This window comes from Miscanthus floridulus, chromosome 10 (assembly GCF_019320115.1).
Source record: "Miscanthus floridulus cultivar M001 chromosome 10, ASM1932011v1, whole genome shotgun sequence".
NCBI lineage: Eukaryota > Viridiplantae > Streptophyta > Magnoliopsida > Poales > Poaceae > Miscanthus > Miscanthus floridulus.
The window spans coordinates 87,675,109-87,689,933 of record NC_089589.1 but is presented as its reverse complement, the minus strand read 5'-3'; the positions used below and the strand labels follow the sequence as shown (position 1 = coordinate 87,689,933).

At 43.6% G+C, this 14,825-nt stretch overlaps 1 protein-coding gene across 1 annotated transcript; it reads left to right on the top strand.

Annotated features, from left to right (window-relative positions):
* The first annotated feature begins 642 nt into the window (after positions 1-642).
* LOC136488997 (uncharacterized) lies at positions 643-14,823 on the top strand. The gene is made up of 2 exons (XM_066485756.1): positions 643-1,322; positions 14,316-14,823. The coding sequence occupies exons 1-2, from the start codon at positions 643-645 to the stop codon at positions 14,821-14,823; spliced, it is 1,188 nt and encodes a 395-aa protein (XP_066341853.1).
* The last annotated feature ends 2 nt before the right edge of the window (positions 14,824-14,825 follow it).

Here is a 14,825-nt window from a genome sequence, read left to right as displayed (position 1 = left end):
AAAAAGTTTCAATGCGCTATTTATTTACGAAACTGAAGGGACCGAAGCTCCTGGAGAAAGAATTGAATGAAATGCAATATGACCCCATTCGGTTTACTCCATATCCGGCTTGTTCGACTTATTTTTTTCAGCGAAATAGTATTATTCTCTCACAACATTTCAACCAGAACAGTGTTTTCAGCTAATTTTAGTCAAGATTCAGCAAGTCGAACGGGACCTACGATTGTTCGTAGATGAAATTGAGTCCAAGATAGAACGCTTGGGGACTACAGAGGGTACTTTGACGGTACTAGAACTTTTTCGAAAACCTTTGAAGGTACTAGAATGAAACTAGGCCAAAAAGTAAACTTTTAAGATTGAAACAATTATTTTGAAAGCTTAGATATGAAACTGAGCTTTAGGTGATAGTTGAGGGACCAAAACTGAAGAAAAAAACGTCTTGAGAGCGCGTGCTGTGTCTGCATGACTAAAGTTTTACCATGCATCTAAACACCAAATGCTAAAAATTTGAATGGCAAAAGTTTTACAAGCAAAACATTAGACTGACTCCAATAGCAGACGCATAACGTGACCCAAACCTAAAAATGCTTTGTATACAGTGTTTTGCGGGACAAAACACGCTCCAACGGAGGAGGCAAACCCATGACCCATTTTGCGTCGGAGCTGAGGCAGAACCCAAAAACGCGTCTTCGCTCAGTCCTTCTGCGTCTCCACGCAGGGCCCACCACAGGAAAGCGGACGACCAGAGCCCGAGATCCGCACCGGAGGCCCGCGCTCGCCGGCGCCGGCGAGCGCGACGCGTCCGCTGCTATGGTCGCCGCAACCTCGACGCCGGCGTCGCGCTCCTCCACGCCTACAACGCCATTGCCGCGCGCCTCGAGCGCCTCCGCCGGCGCCGCCATCCCTCGCGCTCCACCTCCCTTCCGCAAGCGCGGGCCCCACGTCCTCCTCGGCGTCGGTGGCGGCGCCGGGACGGCCGCGAGCCTAGCCATCGAGGCGGAACAGGTGGAGCCGTCGGAGAAGAGCAGCGCGAGGGGCGGGGAGAGCACGAGTGTGTGGGCCAGGGAGGGGAGCGCGCGCACAGCGGGCGCAGGGGCGAGACGAAGCTGCAGGCACAAGCTATCAGGTGGAGGTGCAGCGGCGGCGGTGAATTTCACCGGCGGGTTGAGTCGGCCGGTGGCGAGCAGGAAGGGGAAAAGAGGAAGAACGCCGGCGCTTGGGCTTTTAATGGCGATGACGAAGCGGGAGGAGTCACCAACTCCATCTCATGCGAGGCGGGTCCGTGGCGGCGCGTGCAGGACGGCGAGGAGTGGCCCGATGTGGTGAGGCGGGCGGCGCTCGGCTTCTCGTTTGTGTCGCTCGTTGGAGAAGTGAAGTTTTGGGTCTGTAACCCTTTAGCTGTGGGCGACCCAAAACATCGAATGCCTCTTGTTTTTGCGTCCGGACCGTTGGAGACGGTCTTAGAGGCAAAAGTTTTGCCATTCAGAGACATCTAATCACCCCCTGTCAACGAATACGCGCTCCTGTCGTCAAACGTGTTGCGAAGATGCTGCTGGCACCGGCGGGTTTCCCAGGACCGTGAGACTGTTGACCAGTTATTGCAAGCTTGTGAAGGAGCTGTTGGTAGTTACGGAGTGGCAGATAAAATTGCCCTCCAATCTTTGGTAATAACTGTCGAGTGCCTGCCTGCTTCCTTTTCACAATGTTGGCAACCAGCAGTGGCTTGCATTGATCCACCGATCGGTCGGTCATACACATTTCTCACTCGTCAGCCCTGTAGTTGCTGTCAGCTCTGCATCGATCTACTGTTCTACACTCTCGATGACCTTTGCTAGACTGAAGTTTTTGGTGGTTACCTTTGCCCATCTAGTGAAGTAGTGACTGGTGAACTACTGACGATCCCATGACGTAGTGTTGGTGACTGCCGACCATCGTTTCCTACACATTAGCACTTTGTTATTAACCACACACCACACGGGGCTGTAACCATAATTTCTTATCTATAAGCCTAATTAGAAAATATATACGTGTGTTACTACAGAGAAGAACATAATGGTTGTCTCTAGAATTCTGGATTAGATCAAGGGACAAGGGAGAGAAAGAGAGAGAGAGCTAGATGGGCAATGGCAACTCCAATTGTGTTGAAGTAGCTAGCTCGTAGAATGTTTTATTTGGCAAGATTGCGAGAGAATGTAAACTAGCTCTAAATGAAGAGCTAAACTCACACATTTTCTTATGATTCATGTGTCTATATATACTTACCCATTTTATACACTAGCATGTTAGGTTACTTCATTTTTATTTTTATTTTTAAGTTCGTATGAGCTCACTAGTAGAGAAACAGACCTTTAATCCTCGGCTAAAATGGGCTCTAGTCCCGGGATTTTTTGCGCCCGGGACTAGATATACCTTTAGTCCCGGTTGGTGGATCCAACCGAGACTAAAGGTCCTGCCCAACGGCTACTACTGCGCCAGACAGAGGTGGCAGGGACCTTTAGTCCCGGTTGGAGCCACCAACCGGGACTAAGGTATACTTTTACTCCCGGTTGGTGGCTCCAACCGGGAGTAAAGGTCTACTCCCGGACCGTGGCTGCGCCTGGGGTTGGAAAGTTACCTTTAGTCTCGGTTGGATCCATCAACCGGGACTAAATGTTCTCCTTTTATAAATCGGCCGCCTCCTCCTTCCTCCCCGAGCCCGAGCTCAGCACATTTTGAAGCTCACTGCAGTAGTGTTCTTGCTTTCCTTCTCCCGCCCTCCATTGTTCCTCCATCCATTCTTCGATTCCTCCGTCGATTTCTTCGATTCCTCCGTCGATTCTTCAGTTGTAAAGGTTACTAATCTCATACTCTCATTTTTTACCATTTTCTTATGCCATTTTGTTCACTATATATATTATGGTTCTTTATTGTGGTTTTTTCATTTGTAAGCAATTTGAGCTCAAAATCACTTCAAGCTTGCATATTTACATGAAAGAAGGTTAAAGTATATATAATATAAAGTTAGAAAATAGTTAGAAAATTATAGCAAATCCTTACTAGTTGAACTTGCGGACCGTGTTTAGGTCGGCGAGGATGTTCTCCTCTGCCGAGCGGTAACGGACGTTAAGGAGGAGCTTTGATTCTACGAGGGAGAGCGACAACGGTCGTGGAAGACCGTGTTCCCTTCCTCGTAGAATCGGAGCTGCTTCCTTGACCAAGTACGGTGCCGTCCAGTGGAGAAATGCTCGCCGAGCTGATCACGTAAGCAAGGTCAACTATACGGATGGTTATTTATTCACATGTCCCCGATATCAGTCGCAGTAGTCTGTCACATCACCGTACCTAAACATAGTATATATAAATAAAAACTTAGAAAATAGTTAGAAAAATTATAGAAAATCCGTACTAGTTGAACTTGCGGACCATGTTCAGCTCGGCAAGCATGTTCTCCTGTCGAGCTGGTAACGGACATCAATGAGGAGCTTTGATTCTACGAGGGAGAGCGACAACGGTCGTGGGAGACCGTGTTCCCTTCCTCGTAGAATCGGAGCTCTTCCTTGACCAAGTACGGTGCCGTCCGGTGGAGAAATGCTCGCCGAGATGATCACGTAAGCAAGTTCAACTAGTACGGATGATTATTTATTCACATGGTCCCGAATATCGTCGCAGTAGTCTGTCAATCACCGTACTTTTTATTTTAACTTTTTATGAAATGAAAAACTTAGAAAATAGTTAGAAATTAATAGAAAATCCGTACTATTGAACTAGTGGACCGTGTTCATTTCGGCGAGCATGTTCTCCTGCCGACGTTAACGACGTTAAGGAGGAGCTAGATAATTTTATAGTTTGTTAATTTTATTTGTTTATAAAGGAAATTTATAGTGTATTAAAAATGAGTATAGAGGAGTAGATGGCAACTACTGCTTCCGGGTCCGCGCCTCTCATAGGTTTCCAAAGCGACTTAGCCGGGCCTTCCTCTCATTCCATGCGGCAAGTGTCGTGATGAGACTAAGATTGGTGATGGAGTACCGAGTGAAGAAGGAGGGTCCCAACAAGGATCGTATCTTCTAACAAGTGTCCGGATCGCAATGTGAGTTATTTATTGTATTTAATGATTATGGTTAGTTTATACCTATTTTCATGATGGTTGTGATTAAAGTTCTAATTTTTTGTTTAAATTTCCAGTGGGATGGCAGTGGACGATGTTCAGGCTTCTACTGGGAGGAAGAGTATGTTGAACTCGTGCAAAAATATCTTGCACAACAGAACAGATACGGCGGCTAATGAGGCAGTGATCCAGGCCGAAGAAGCCCAAAGATGTTGCACAATCAGGGGATCTGTCTGTTTTAGTAGTGAGATTGGGTCCGCGAAATCCTTGTGCTCCTGAAATGTATTTTAGCTTTAGTTTCTTTAGTGGTAGTTGGGATTGTCTACATTGTTAGCGATGCTTTCATAAATTTGTATCTTTTGTGGTGGCACGCATGTTGTATAAAATAATTAATTATGATCTAGGTTTTTATATGATATTTATGTCATATAATGCAGATGAGCCGTCATTTGATGTATATGCTGATCGCCGCTGCCCAAGAGGTTCATTGACGGCGTGCATGTCTTTGTTACGTGCGGCCGAGGCAAACAACGCGAACGGTTTCATGTGCTGCCCATGTGCCATATGTAAGAAAAACGGTGGAATATCCTTGCGCAGGACTCTTCATTCACCTTGTTCAAGTCGGGTTTCATGCCAAACTATATTTGTTTGGACAAAGCACGGAGAAACCGGTGTTGTAATGGAAGAAGGTGAAGGAAGAACAATGGGACGACAATGATATTATTACCTGATGGTGCGTGCTTCAATGATACTACTGCAATGGGAGAAGCTGAAAAAGAGGTAGCCGTAGAAGATGAGCCGGCATGATGATCTTTGTCAGGGTCATTCGTGATGCACAAAGAGAATGTGGAAGAGTGAAAAGGAGAAGATCAGTTCGAGCAGATGCTAGAAGATCACAAGAAATTGTTGTACCCACTTGTGATGCAGGGCAGAAAAAGTGGGAACCACACTAGAATTGGCCTGCAATGGAAGGCAAAGATGGTGTATCTGACAAGGGATTTGGAGAGTTATTACTAAAAATTCAAAAAAGAGGTGCTTCTGGAGGACAATGAATTGCCCGCCACTACCTACGAAGCAAAACAAGTTGTTCCTGTCCTAGGGGCTAGAAATAGAGAAGATACATGCATGTCCTAATGAACTGCATCCTATAACCGTGGCAAAAGATTAATGGAGAAATTAGATGCAGGCCCGGTAGTTCCATGCTTCGCGGTATAAAGATCAGGCGAGATGACCCTGGTGATGTTGAGGGGCGAACGTCCGCGTAAGAAAATCCTGCCAAGGTTATGTGGTATGCTCCTATAATACCACGCTTGGAAACGTCTGTTCAGAAACAAAGAACATGCAAAATTGTTACGATGGCACAAAGAAGACCGTAAGGTAGACAATATGTTGAGACACCCTGCTGATGGGTCCCAGTGGAGAGCAATCGACAGAGGAATTCCCGGAGTTTGCAAATGACGCAAGAAACTTAAGGTTTGCTTTAAGTACAGATGGTATCAATCCTTTTGGAGAGCAGAACAGTAGTCATAGCACTTGGCCTGTTACTCTAAGTATCTACAACATTCCTCCTTGTTTATGCATGAAGCGAAGTTCATTATGATGCCTGTGCGCATCCAAGGCCCGAAGCAACCTGGCAATTGACATCGTTGTGTTACCTGAGACCACTTATTGATGAACATTCTCATTTTGTGGAATAAAGAAGGTGTACGTGTGTGGGATGAGTACAACAGGAACACTTTGATCTGCGAGCATTGTTGTTCGTAATAATCAATGATTGGCCTGCTCTAAGTAATCTTTCAGGACAGTCAACAAGGGATATAATGTATGCACACACTGCTTCGGTGATATTAGAGGTGTATTCTTGAAAAAATGTCAAAAGGTCGTGTACCTTGGCCATCGTCGATTTCTTCCCTACAAATCACCCGTAAGAAAGAAAGGCAAGCATTTTAAAGGGAAGGCAGATCTCTATGTCACCCATTGAAAGAAAGACACCATATGAGCTCTGAATGGTAGAAAACCCAATATTGCATATTTTTGGGTCTTTGGTTGCAAATGCTATATCTTAAAGAAGGCACTAGATTGGGCAAGTTTGACAAGAATATAATGAATAATTCCTACTTGGTTATTCACTACAAGCAGAGCCATATAGAGTTGGAATTTGGATAGTGGTTACTCTTGAGAAAGTTCATGATGTGAATTTGATGAAACCAAGGGTTCACAAGTAAGAATGAGAACTTGGAAGATGTTAGAGACATTCATACTTTCAAATACCATAAAACTGAATATTGGTGAATTGAGGCCTAGCAAGTGAATGATGATGAAGATGATCAAGTACAAGTGCTCTCTAACTCAAATGAGCAAGATGGTACAAATCAAGCTAGTTCAAGTGGATCTCATGATAATGAACAAGATCAAGTGGCTAGTACATCATCTCAAACCTAATGATCAAGCAAGTGGCAAGCAATCAAGTTCTAATCCTCCAACCAACCAATGTTGCAAGTGATCATCCATTGGACACTATCATTGGTGATATTTCTAGAGGTTGTGCAACTAGATCAAGATTTGGCTTCATTTTGTGAGCATTTCATTTGTGTCATCCATTGAACCAAAGAAGATAGATGAAGCATTGAAGGATGTTAGATTGGGTAAATGCTATGCATGATAGAATTGAATAACTTCACAAGAAATCAAGTATGGGAATTAGTAGAGAAACAAGGGACACAAATATAATTGGAACCAAATAGTCTTTAGAAACAAGCAAGATGCAAGATGGGATAGTAGTAAGGAACAAAGCAAGATTGGTAGCTCAAGGCTATACACAAGTTGAAGGTCTTGACTTTGGAGAAACATATGCCCCCGTTGCTAGATTGGAAGCAATAAGCAATCTTGCTAGCCTATGCTTGTGCCCACAACATCAAGCTCTATCAAATGGATGTTAAGAGTGCATTTCTCAATGGTTACATTAATGAAGAAGTATATGTTGAGCAACTTCCCAGTTTTGAAGATGACAAGAAGCCCGGCCATGTGTACAAGTTGAAGAAGGGCATTGTATTGCTTGAAGCAAGCACCTAGAGCATGGTATGAGAGATTGAGGGACTTCCTACTCTCTAAAGGGTTCACAATGGGTAAGGTTGATACCACTCTTTTCATCAAGAAGATTGGAAAAGACTTGTTTGTGTTGCAAATCTATGTTGATGACATCATATTTGGATCAACCAATCAAGACTTTTGTGATGAGTTTAGAAAGATAATGTCTAGTGAGTTTGAGATGTTCATGATTAGAGAGTTAAGTTACTTCCTTGGTCTTCAATTAAGCAATTGAAGAATGGTATATTTATGAGTCAAGGCAAGTATATTGAGGATATGATCAAGAAGTTTGGCATGAATGATAGTACAACCATTAGCACACCAATGGGAAACAAATGGCAATTTGGATAGTGATGCAAGTGGAATATGGTGGATCAAAAATTGTATCGGTCTATGATTGGAAGCCTACTCTATGTGACCACATCAAGGCCGGATGTCATGTTTAGTGTATGCATATGTGCAAGATTTCAAGCCTCACCAAGAGAAAGTCATTTGAATGCTACTAAGAGAATATTGAGGTACTTAAAGCATACACAAAATGTTGGTTTATGGTATCCTAAAGGAGCAAAGTTTGAGCTAGTTGGTTTACTCCGACTTGGATTATGCGGGATGCAAGGTTGAAAGGAAGAGCACCTCAGGCGCATGTCAATTGTTGGGAAGATCACTTGTTTCATGGTCATCAAAGAAGCAAAATAGTGTTGCATTATCAACCGCCGAAGCCGAATACATATCCGCCGGTAGTTGTTGTGCACAAGTACTTTGGATGAAGGCCACTTTGAGTGATTTTGGAATCAAGTTCAAGAAAGTGCCATTGCTATGTGACAATAAGAGTGCAATCAAGTTGACCAACAATCCGGTTCACATGTAATAAAAAAGCACATTGATGTCCGCCACCATTTCATAAGAGATCACCAACAAAAATAGGATATTTGCATTGAGAGTGTTGGCACCGAAGATCAACTTACCGATATATTCACCAAGCCATTGGATGAGAAAAGGTTTTGCAAGCTAAGGAATGAGTTGAACATATTGGATTTCTCAAATATGTGTTGATGCACCCTCCACTTATATGACATGCATCTCCTTCGAGCAATCCAAGGTAAAAGTTGATTGGCATGGCATACATCCTTACTAAGGACATGTCTAGTACATCTAGACATCTTTCATATTTAATAGGCTCATTCATGAAAATCAAATGAATTTGATGATTATATGGTACCACTATTGCTTCTATGCTTATTTTGATCTAGTGGTAGCATATGGCATGTTTGTGGGCTTATAAACCTAGTGTTTAATATAGAAAATGAGCTCTAAGTGTTTAACTCAACATGGTACAAGATAACCCTTATTTGGAGGTGTGAAGAAGCTTGTCCTTGGATCAAACCGAGTTAAATATCTTTGACAAATGATCTAGATTGGACCAAATTTGAAAACTAAATTTGGAAATATGATCCTCACACTATTGATTGACATTGATAATCTCAACCTATCTATAGTTTAAGCCTTTGTGGTCATTGATGACAAAGGGAGAGAAATAGTGCACAAAGATAGTGAAAAGACAACACAAAGGGGAAGAGAAATAAAGATACAAGTGATAGGGGGAGAACTTGACATAAGGGAAGAAATATGACAAAGGAAACAAATCAATTAAAATTTTGAGCACACAAGTAGGGGGAGCAAGCTCATGGACTTGTATGGTGCATTCGAATGTGCATTTCATATGTTTGCTTGCATGACACAAGTTTTTAAATTTCAATATCCATGCTTGTGTGGTGTATGCTAGTTGTAGGTTTGAATGATGAAATGAAAAACTAGCATGCATAGGATATCAAATAATTTCATTTCCAAGTGTTTCCAAGTGGTATCAAGCTAACCATGGTGCTAAGGATGGTATAATGGTGCACTCCGATTGGTATCACGCTTCAAAGGTCCATCTTTTATACCTTAGCATCATTTAGTAGACATCGTCTTCTATATTCCTATCTAAGCATATGTGCAAGCTACTATCCAAACTCTTAGCACATATGTAGGGGGAGCAATTGCTACCATTTGGGGTCATGAAACTTGTCCATATCCTTTTACATATGGTAAATATGCTTGGGCAAGCAACATGGATTCAATTGAGTTTTCAATTCATATCTTTATGAAAGGGTTGTAATCAATTACCAAAAAAGGAGATATTGAAAGCTCTAGTTTTGTTTTGGTGAATTGATGAAATCCTAAGTGCTAACCTAGTTTATCAAGTGATCATGAGATAGGTAGCACATTCCAAGTGGTGAAGCAAATGAAGATCATGACATGATGATAGTGATGCCATGGTGATGATCAAGTGCTTGGACTTGAAAAGAAGGAGAAAAACAAAAGGCTCAAGGTAAAGGTATAAATAGTAGGAGCTATTTTGTTTTGGTGATCAAAACACTTAGACAGTGTGATCATATTTAGGTTTAATAGCCGTACTATTAAGAGGGGTAAAACTCGTATCAAAATACGGTTATCAAAGTGCCACTAGATGCTCTAACTCATTGCACATGTATTTAGGATCTAGTGGAGTGCTAACACCCTTGAAAATGTTTGTGAAAGTATGCTAACACATGTGCACAAGGTGATACACTTGGTGGTTGGCACATTTGAGCAAGGGTTAGGAACTTCACTGATGGAGTGTCTGCCCGTAGAGTGCGGACGGTCCGACGGTGCCACCGGCGCCCTAGATAGAAAAGACGGAGACCACTATAAGTGACCGGACGCTGGTCTCGGTTGGACCGACGTGTCCGATCAGTGGGAGCAGAGGGCGTGCGTTTTGGTCTCATGACCGGACGCTGGGTCGCTCAGTGACCGGATGCTGGAAGGCTACGTTCGGTCATGTTGACATGGCAGCACAGAGGAAGACACCATGTGACCGGACCCTGGCTATGTCCGGTCAAGCATGACCAGACACGTCTGGTCGGGAAAAATCGTTTCTGGATGCTTACTGGAAATGGCCGAATGCTGGGGGTTCAGCGTCCGATCACTGTTAGCTGCTGTGTCCGGTTGTCTTCTGACCATTGAGATCGGGCGCATAGTATTTAAAGAGAGGGACACGTGACACGCAACACGTGACCGAAGCGTCCGGTCACCCCGCATTGTGCCCAGTGAAGGGGTACAATGACTCTATTTCGTGGAGCTTCTATTTAAGCCCCATAGCCGGCTCAAGCTCACCCTCTTGGCCATTTGTATTGACATAGCAACCTTGTGAGCTTAGCCAAAGCCCTCCCACTCATCTCCATCATAGATTCATCATCTTTATGAGATTGGGAGAGAATCCAAGTGCATTGCTTGAGTGTTTGCATCTAGAGGCACTTGGTGTTCGTGTTTCGCTGTGGGATTCGCTTGTTACTCTTGGTGGTTGCCGCCACCTAGACGGCTTGGAGCAACGAGGATCGTCGAGCAGAGGTTGGTGATTGTCTCCGGCTCCGATCGTGGTGATTGTGAGGGGTTCTTGACCTTTTCCCGGCGGAGAGCCAAAAGGTACTCTAGTGGATTGCTCGTGGCTTGTGTGATCCTCATCTTATGTTGGTTGTGCAGCACCCTATTGAGGGTTTGGCGTGTGAAGCCAATTAGCTTGTGAACCTCCAAGTGAGTGAATCGCCACAACGAGGACTAGCTTGCCGGCAAACAAGTGAACCTCGATAAAAAATCATTGTGTTCATCATTTGATTCCAAGGTGATTGGGCTTCATTGTTATTCATCCTTGTGCTTGATTGGTTCCTTCCTCGACAAGGCGGTATAACCCTCTTGATCACTCTCTTTACATTTACCGTAAACTAGTTGTCAAGCTCTTTAGTGTAGCTAGTCATGAGAGCTTGTTTGCTTGATTGGTGTGGCTCTTTAGTTAGCTTTTGAGAGCACACTAACATAGGGTAGTGTCATAGCTATTGTGTGGATAGATACTATCTAACTAGAATTGTGGTAGGTGGCTTGCATTTTAAGTAGGCTAGCGCAACACTTGCTTCGCCTCATAATTGTCTAACCATTTTGTTAAGTGTTGTTATAGAAATTTTATTAGGTTATTCACCCCCCTCTCTAGCCATTAGGACCTTTCACCGTCGACGAGTTGCCCATGCCACTGCCGCACAGCATGGTCCATGTGCCACCGTCGACCTCCGCGACGGCATGCCTCCATTCGTTCAAGCAAAGCCCATGTTGCAAGAGTATGTTTCAAGTGTTTTAGATGTTTTATCTGGATGTTGCAAGTGTTTCATCTTGATGTTGTAAAAGTAGATCAGAATGTTACAAATGTTGTAGTGGCTATACACGTATGTTTCAAGTGTATGTTGCAAATATTTCATCTCATTTTTCAGACATATGTTTGTCAGTGTTTCATCTGGATGTTGCATATGTTTTCACACATATGAAGTGTTTTTAGGTGTTTTTTGCAAGTGCTTCATACCCATGTTTCGAGTGTTTCAACTGTTTCGTATGTATGTTGCAAGTGTTTCATCTAGATGTTTTAAAAGTAGATCTAGTGTTGCAGCTAGTATTTCAGATACATGTTTCATGTGTTTTATCTTCCTTCAAACGTATGTTGCAAGTGTTGTATCCGGATGTTTCAAAGTAGATTGGGTGTTGCATCTCTGTCTTCGCTTTTTCTGTTGCCTCCCCTTCGCCTCGGTGTCTCCTCCTCCTCCTGGTGCCGGCTGGGCATCCGCCGCCCCTCCCCCTCTTCTGGATGCTAGCGTAGCCACCTGCTGTAGTCACCTACTTCAGTTGCTGGCCGTGTGCATGCGCGTGAAAAAGCGGAGGGGGACGAGCAGGGACTCCCCACGTGCAGCCGGGCGGCACGAGCCCTGCGTAGGCGGGCGCGGGATGCAGGTGCGCGGAGGGAGATGGAGTGCAGGCGTGGGCGTCCCGACGCGGGCATTCGAACATCCGGGCACTAGCACGGTCGAGAAAGGAAACCATTCTACCAGGTGCTTTGAGATTTAAGATGAGTGTACTGGGAGAGTGTTATCTTGGAAATATGAGGATTTACTACACTATCATAACTTCTACAAAGGGCTTGTTTGCTTGAGCTTTAGACTATAAAATTAAAGCAACGCAATTCAAGCACGCAGATAACCAAATGTAACGATCCAGCAATCTAGCTCCCACCAGTTTGTAGCAGATCGTCAAAATGATCAAAATAATCACCCGAGTTTCTTTCAAACTAACAACCTTCGTCACCAAACACATGCAAATAATAGATTTTTTGAGGTGGAATTGTCGTTTTGGTCAGCTTTCAAAATTTTCTTTTGGACTCAGTTTCATCTTAGAACAAGGAACCGTTGGATACTTTTATTTGGAGAAATTTAAATCTACTTAATAAATTAGGCTATTTGGCTTGAAATTTAATATTCCATCATTTTTCAAAGTTCACATAAGAGTCTATCTTAAATTCATAGGGTAGGAGATGGAAATTAATTATATAGATTATGATTCTATGTTTCTACTTTGCAACTTATAACATGTTCTTCAACTCACTCTCCTATGGCAGAAATACAACACATAAGTATCTCTCCCGTATAGCTAACCATAATATACAAATATAATCCATATACAACTATATTAGCTTAATTAATATATATATAAATTATGACTATTAAAATAAATTCAATTCCAAAGATCTAAACGGGGCCAAATACATTTTTTGAGGTGGAATTGTCATTTTGGTCAGCTCAAAATTTTCTCATCTTAGAACTATCAAAGTGACCTATCAAAATGATTGTTGTTCTTAAACTTTGTATTTTAGACTCAATTCCATTAATGGCCTCTCAGAGTGCATTTTAGTCCTTGAACTCATCTTTTTGGCTAAATTATTTCATCCTTGGGCTCCGTGGAACATTTAGATCTCACGCCTAGTCAGTTCCAGTTTGAGGTGGATGTTCATCGCTAGATACTAGTATCCCTGGCGTGGTCTCTAGCTGTCGAATTGAATAGCACACTTTCGATATTTATATTCATATTTTAAAATAAACATAAATATAGATCCAATGGATCCAATATTATAGTGTTCAACTATAATTTTATCTTTTCATTTTAATAACTAAATAGTTTTTAGCTTAGATAAAAACATATTATTATTTTTTTGCAAATGGCCTGACACTAGAAATAGCTAAGGAACCTGTTGTTCTAATTTATCATTGTGTTTTCAAGTTACTAAATAGTGTCCATAGCAGCTATAATTGCTCCCACAAAAGCAATATAGCAGAATATATACAAACGGTATATTACAAGGTAACATTTAGAATAGTAGAATTATTAATGGTCGTTAAGAGTTTTTAGACCATCCAGTATTTATGGTTTTAATTTATCTAAATATTTTTTCATCTCTAATTGTGGGCGGTGCTAGAACTGATGAAGTACGATCGTGTGTTGTTCCACATTGGATGAGAGATAAAGATAAGCTAAAAAAAGTTTCAATGCGCTATTTATTTACGAAACTGAAGGGACCGAAGCTCCTGGAGAAAGAATTGAATGAAATGCAATATGACCCCATTCGGTTTACTCCATATCCGGCTTGTTCGACTTATTTTTTTCAGCGAAATAGTATTATTCTCTCACAACATTTCAACCAGAACAGTGTTTTCAGCTAATTTTAGTCAAGATTCAGCAAGTCGAACGGGACCTACGATTGTTCGTAGATGAAATTGAGTCCAAGATAGAACGCTTGGGGACTACAGAGGGTACTTTGACGGTACTAGAACTTTTTCGAAAACCTTTGAAGGTACTAGAATGAAACTAGGCCAAAAAGTAAACTTTTAAGATTGAAACAATTATTTTGAAAGCTTAGATATGAAACTGAGCTTTAGGTGATAGTTGAGGGACCAAAACTGAAGAAAAAAACGTCTTGAGAGCGCGTGCTGTGTCTGCATGACTAAAGTTTTACCATGCATCTAAACACCAAATGCTAAAAATTTGAATGGCAAAAGTTTTACAGCAAAACATTAGACTGACTCCAATAGCAGACGCATAACGTGACCCAAACCTAAAAATGCTTTGTATACAGTGTTTTTGCGGGACAAAACACGCTCCAACGGAGGAGGCAAACCCATGACCCATTTTGCGTCGGAGCTGAGGCAGAACCCAAAAACGCGTCTTCGCTCAGTCCTTCTGCGTCTCCACGCAGGGCCCACCACAGGAAGCGGACGACCAGAGCCCGAGATCCGCACCGGAGGCCCGCGCTCGCCGGCGCCGGCGAGCGCGACGCGTCCGCTGCTATGGTCGCCGCAACCTCGACGCCGGCGTCGCGCTCCTCCACGCCTACAACGCCATTGCCGCGCGCCTCGAGCGCCTCCGCCGGCGCCGCCTCCTCGCGCTCCACCTCCCTTCCGCAAGCGCGGGCCCCACGTCCTCCTCGGCGTCGGTGGCGGCGCCGGGACGGCCGCGAGCCTAGCCATCGAGGCGGAACAGGTGGAGCCGTCGGAGAAGAGCAGCGCGAGGGGCGGGGAGAGCACGAGTGTGTGGGCCAGGGAGGGGAGCGCGCGCACAGCGGGCGCAGGGGCGAGACGAAGCTGCAGGCACAAGCTATCAGGTGGAGGTGCAGCGGCGGCGGTGAATTTCACCGGCGGGTTGAGTCGGCCGGTGGCGAGCAGGAAGGGGAAAAGAGGAAGAACGCCGGCGGCTTGGGCTTTTAATG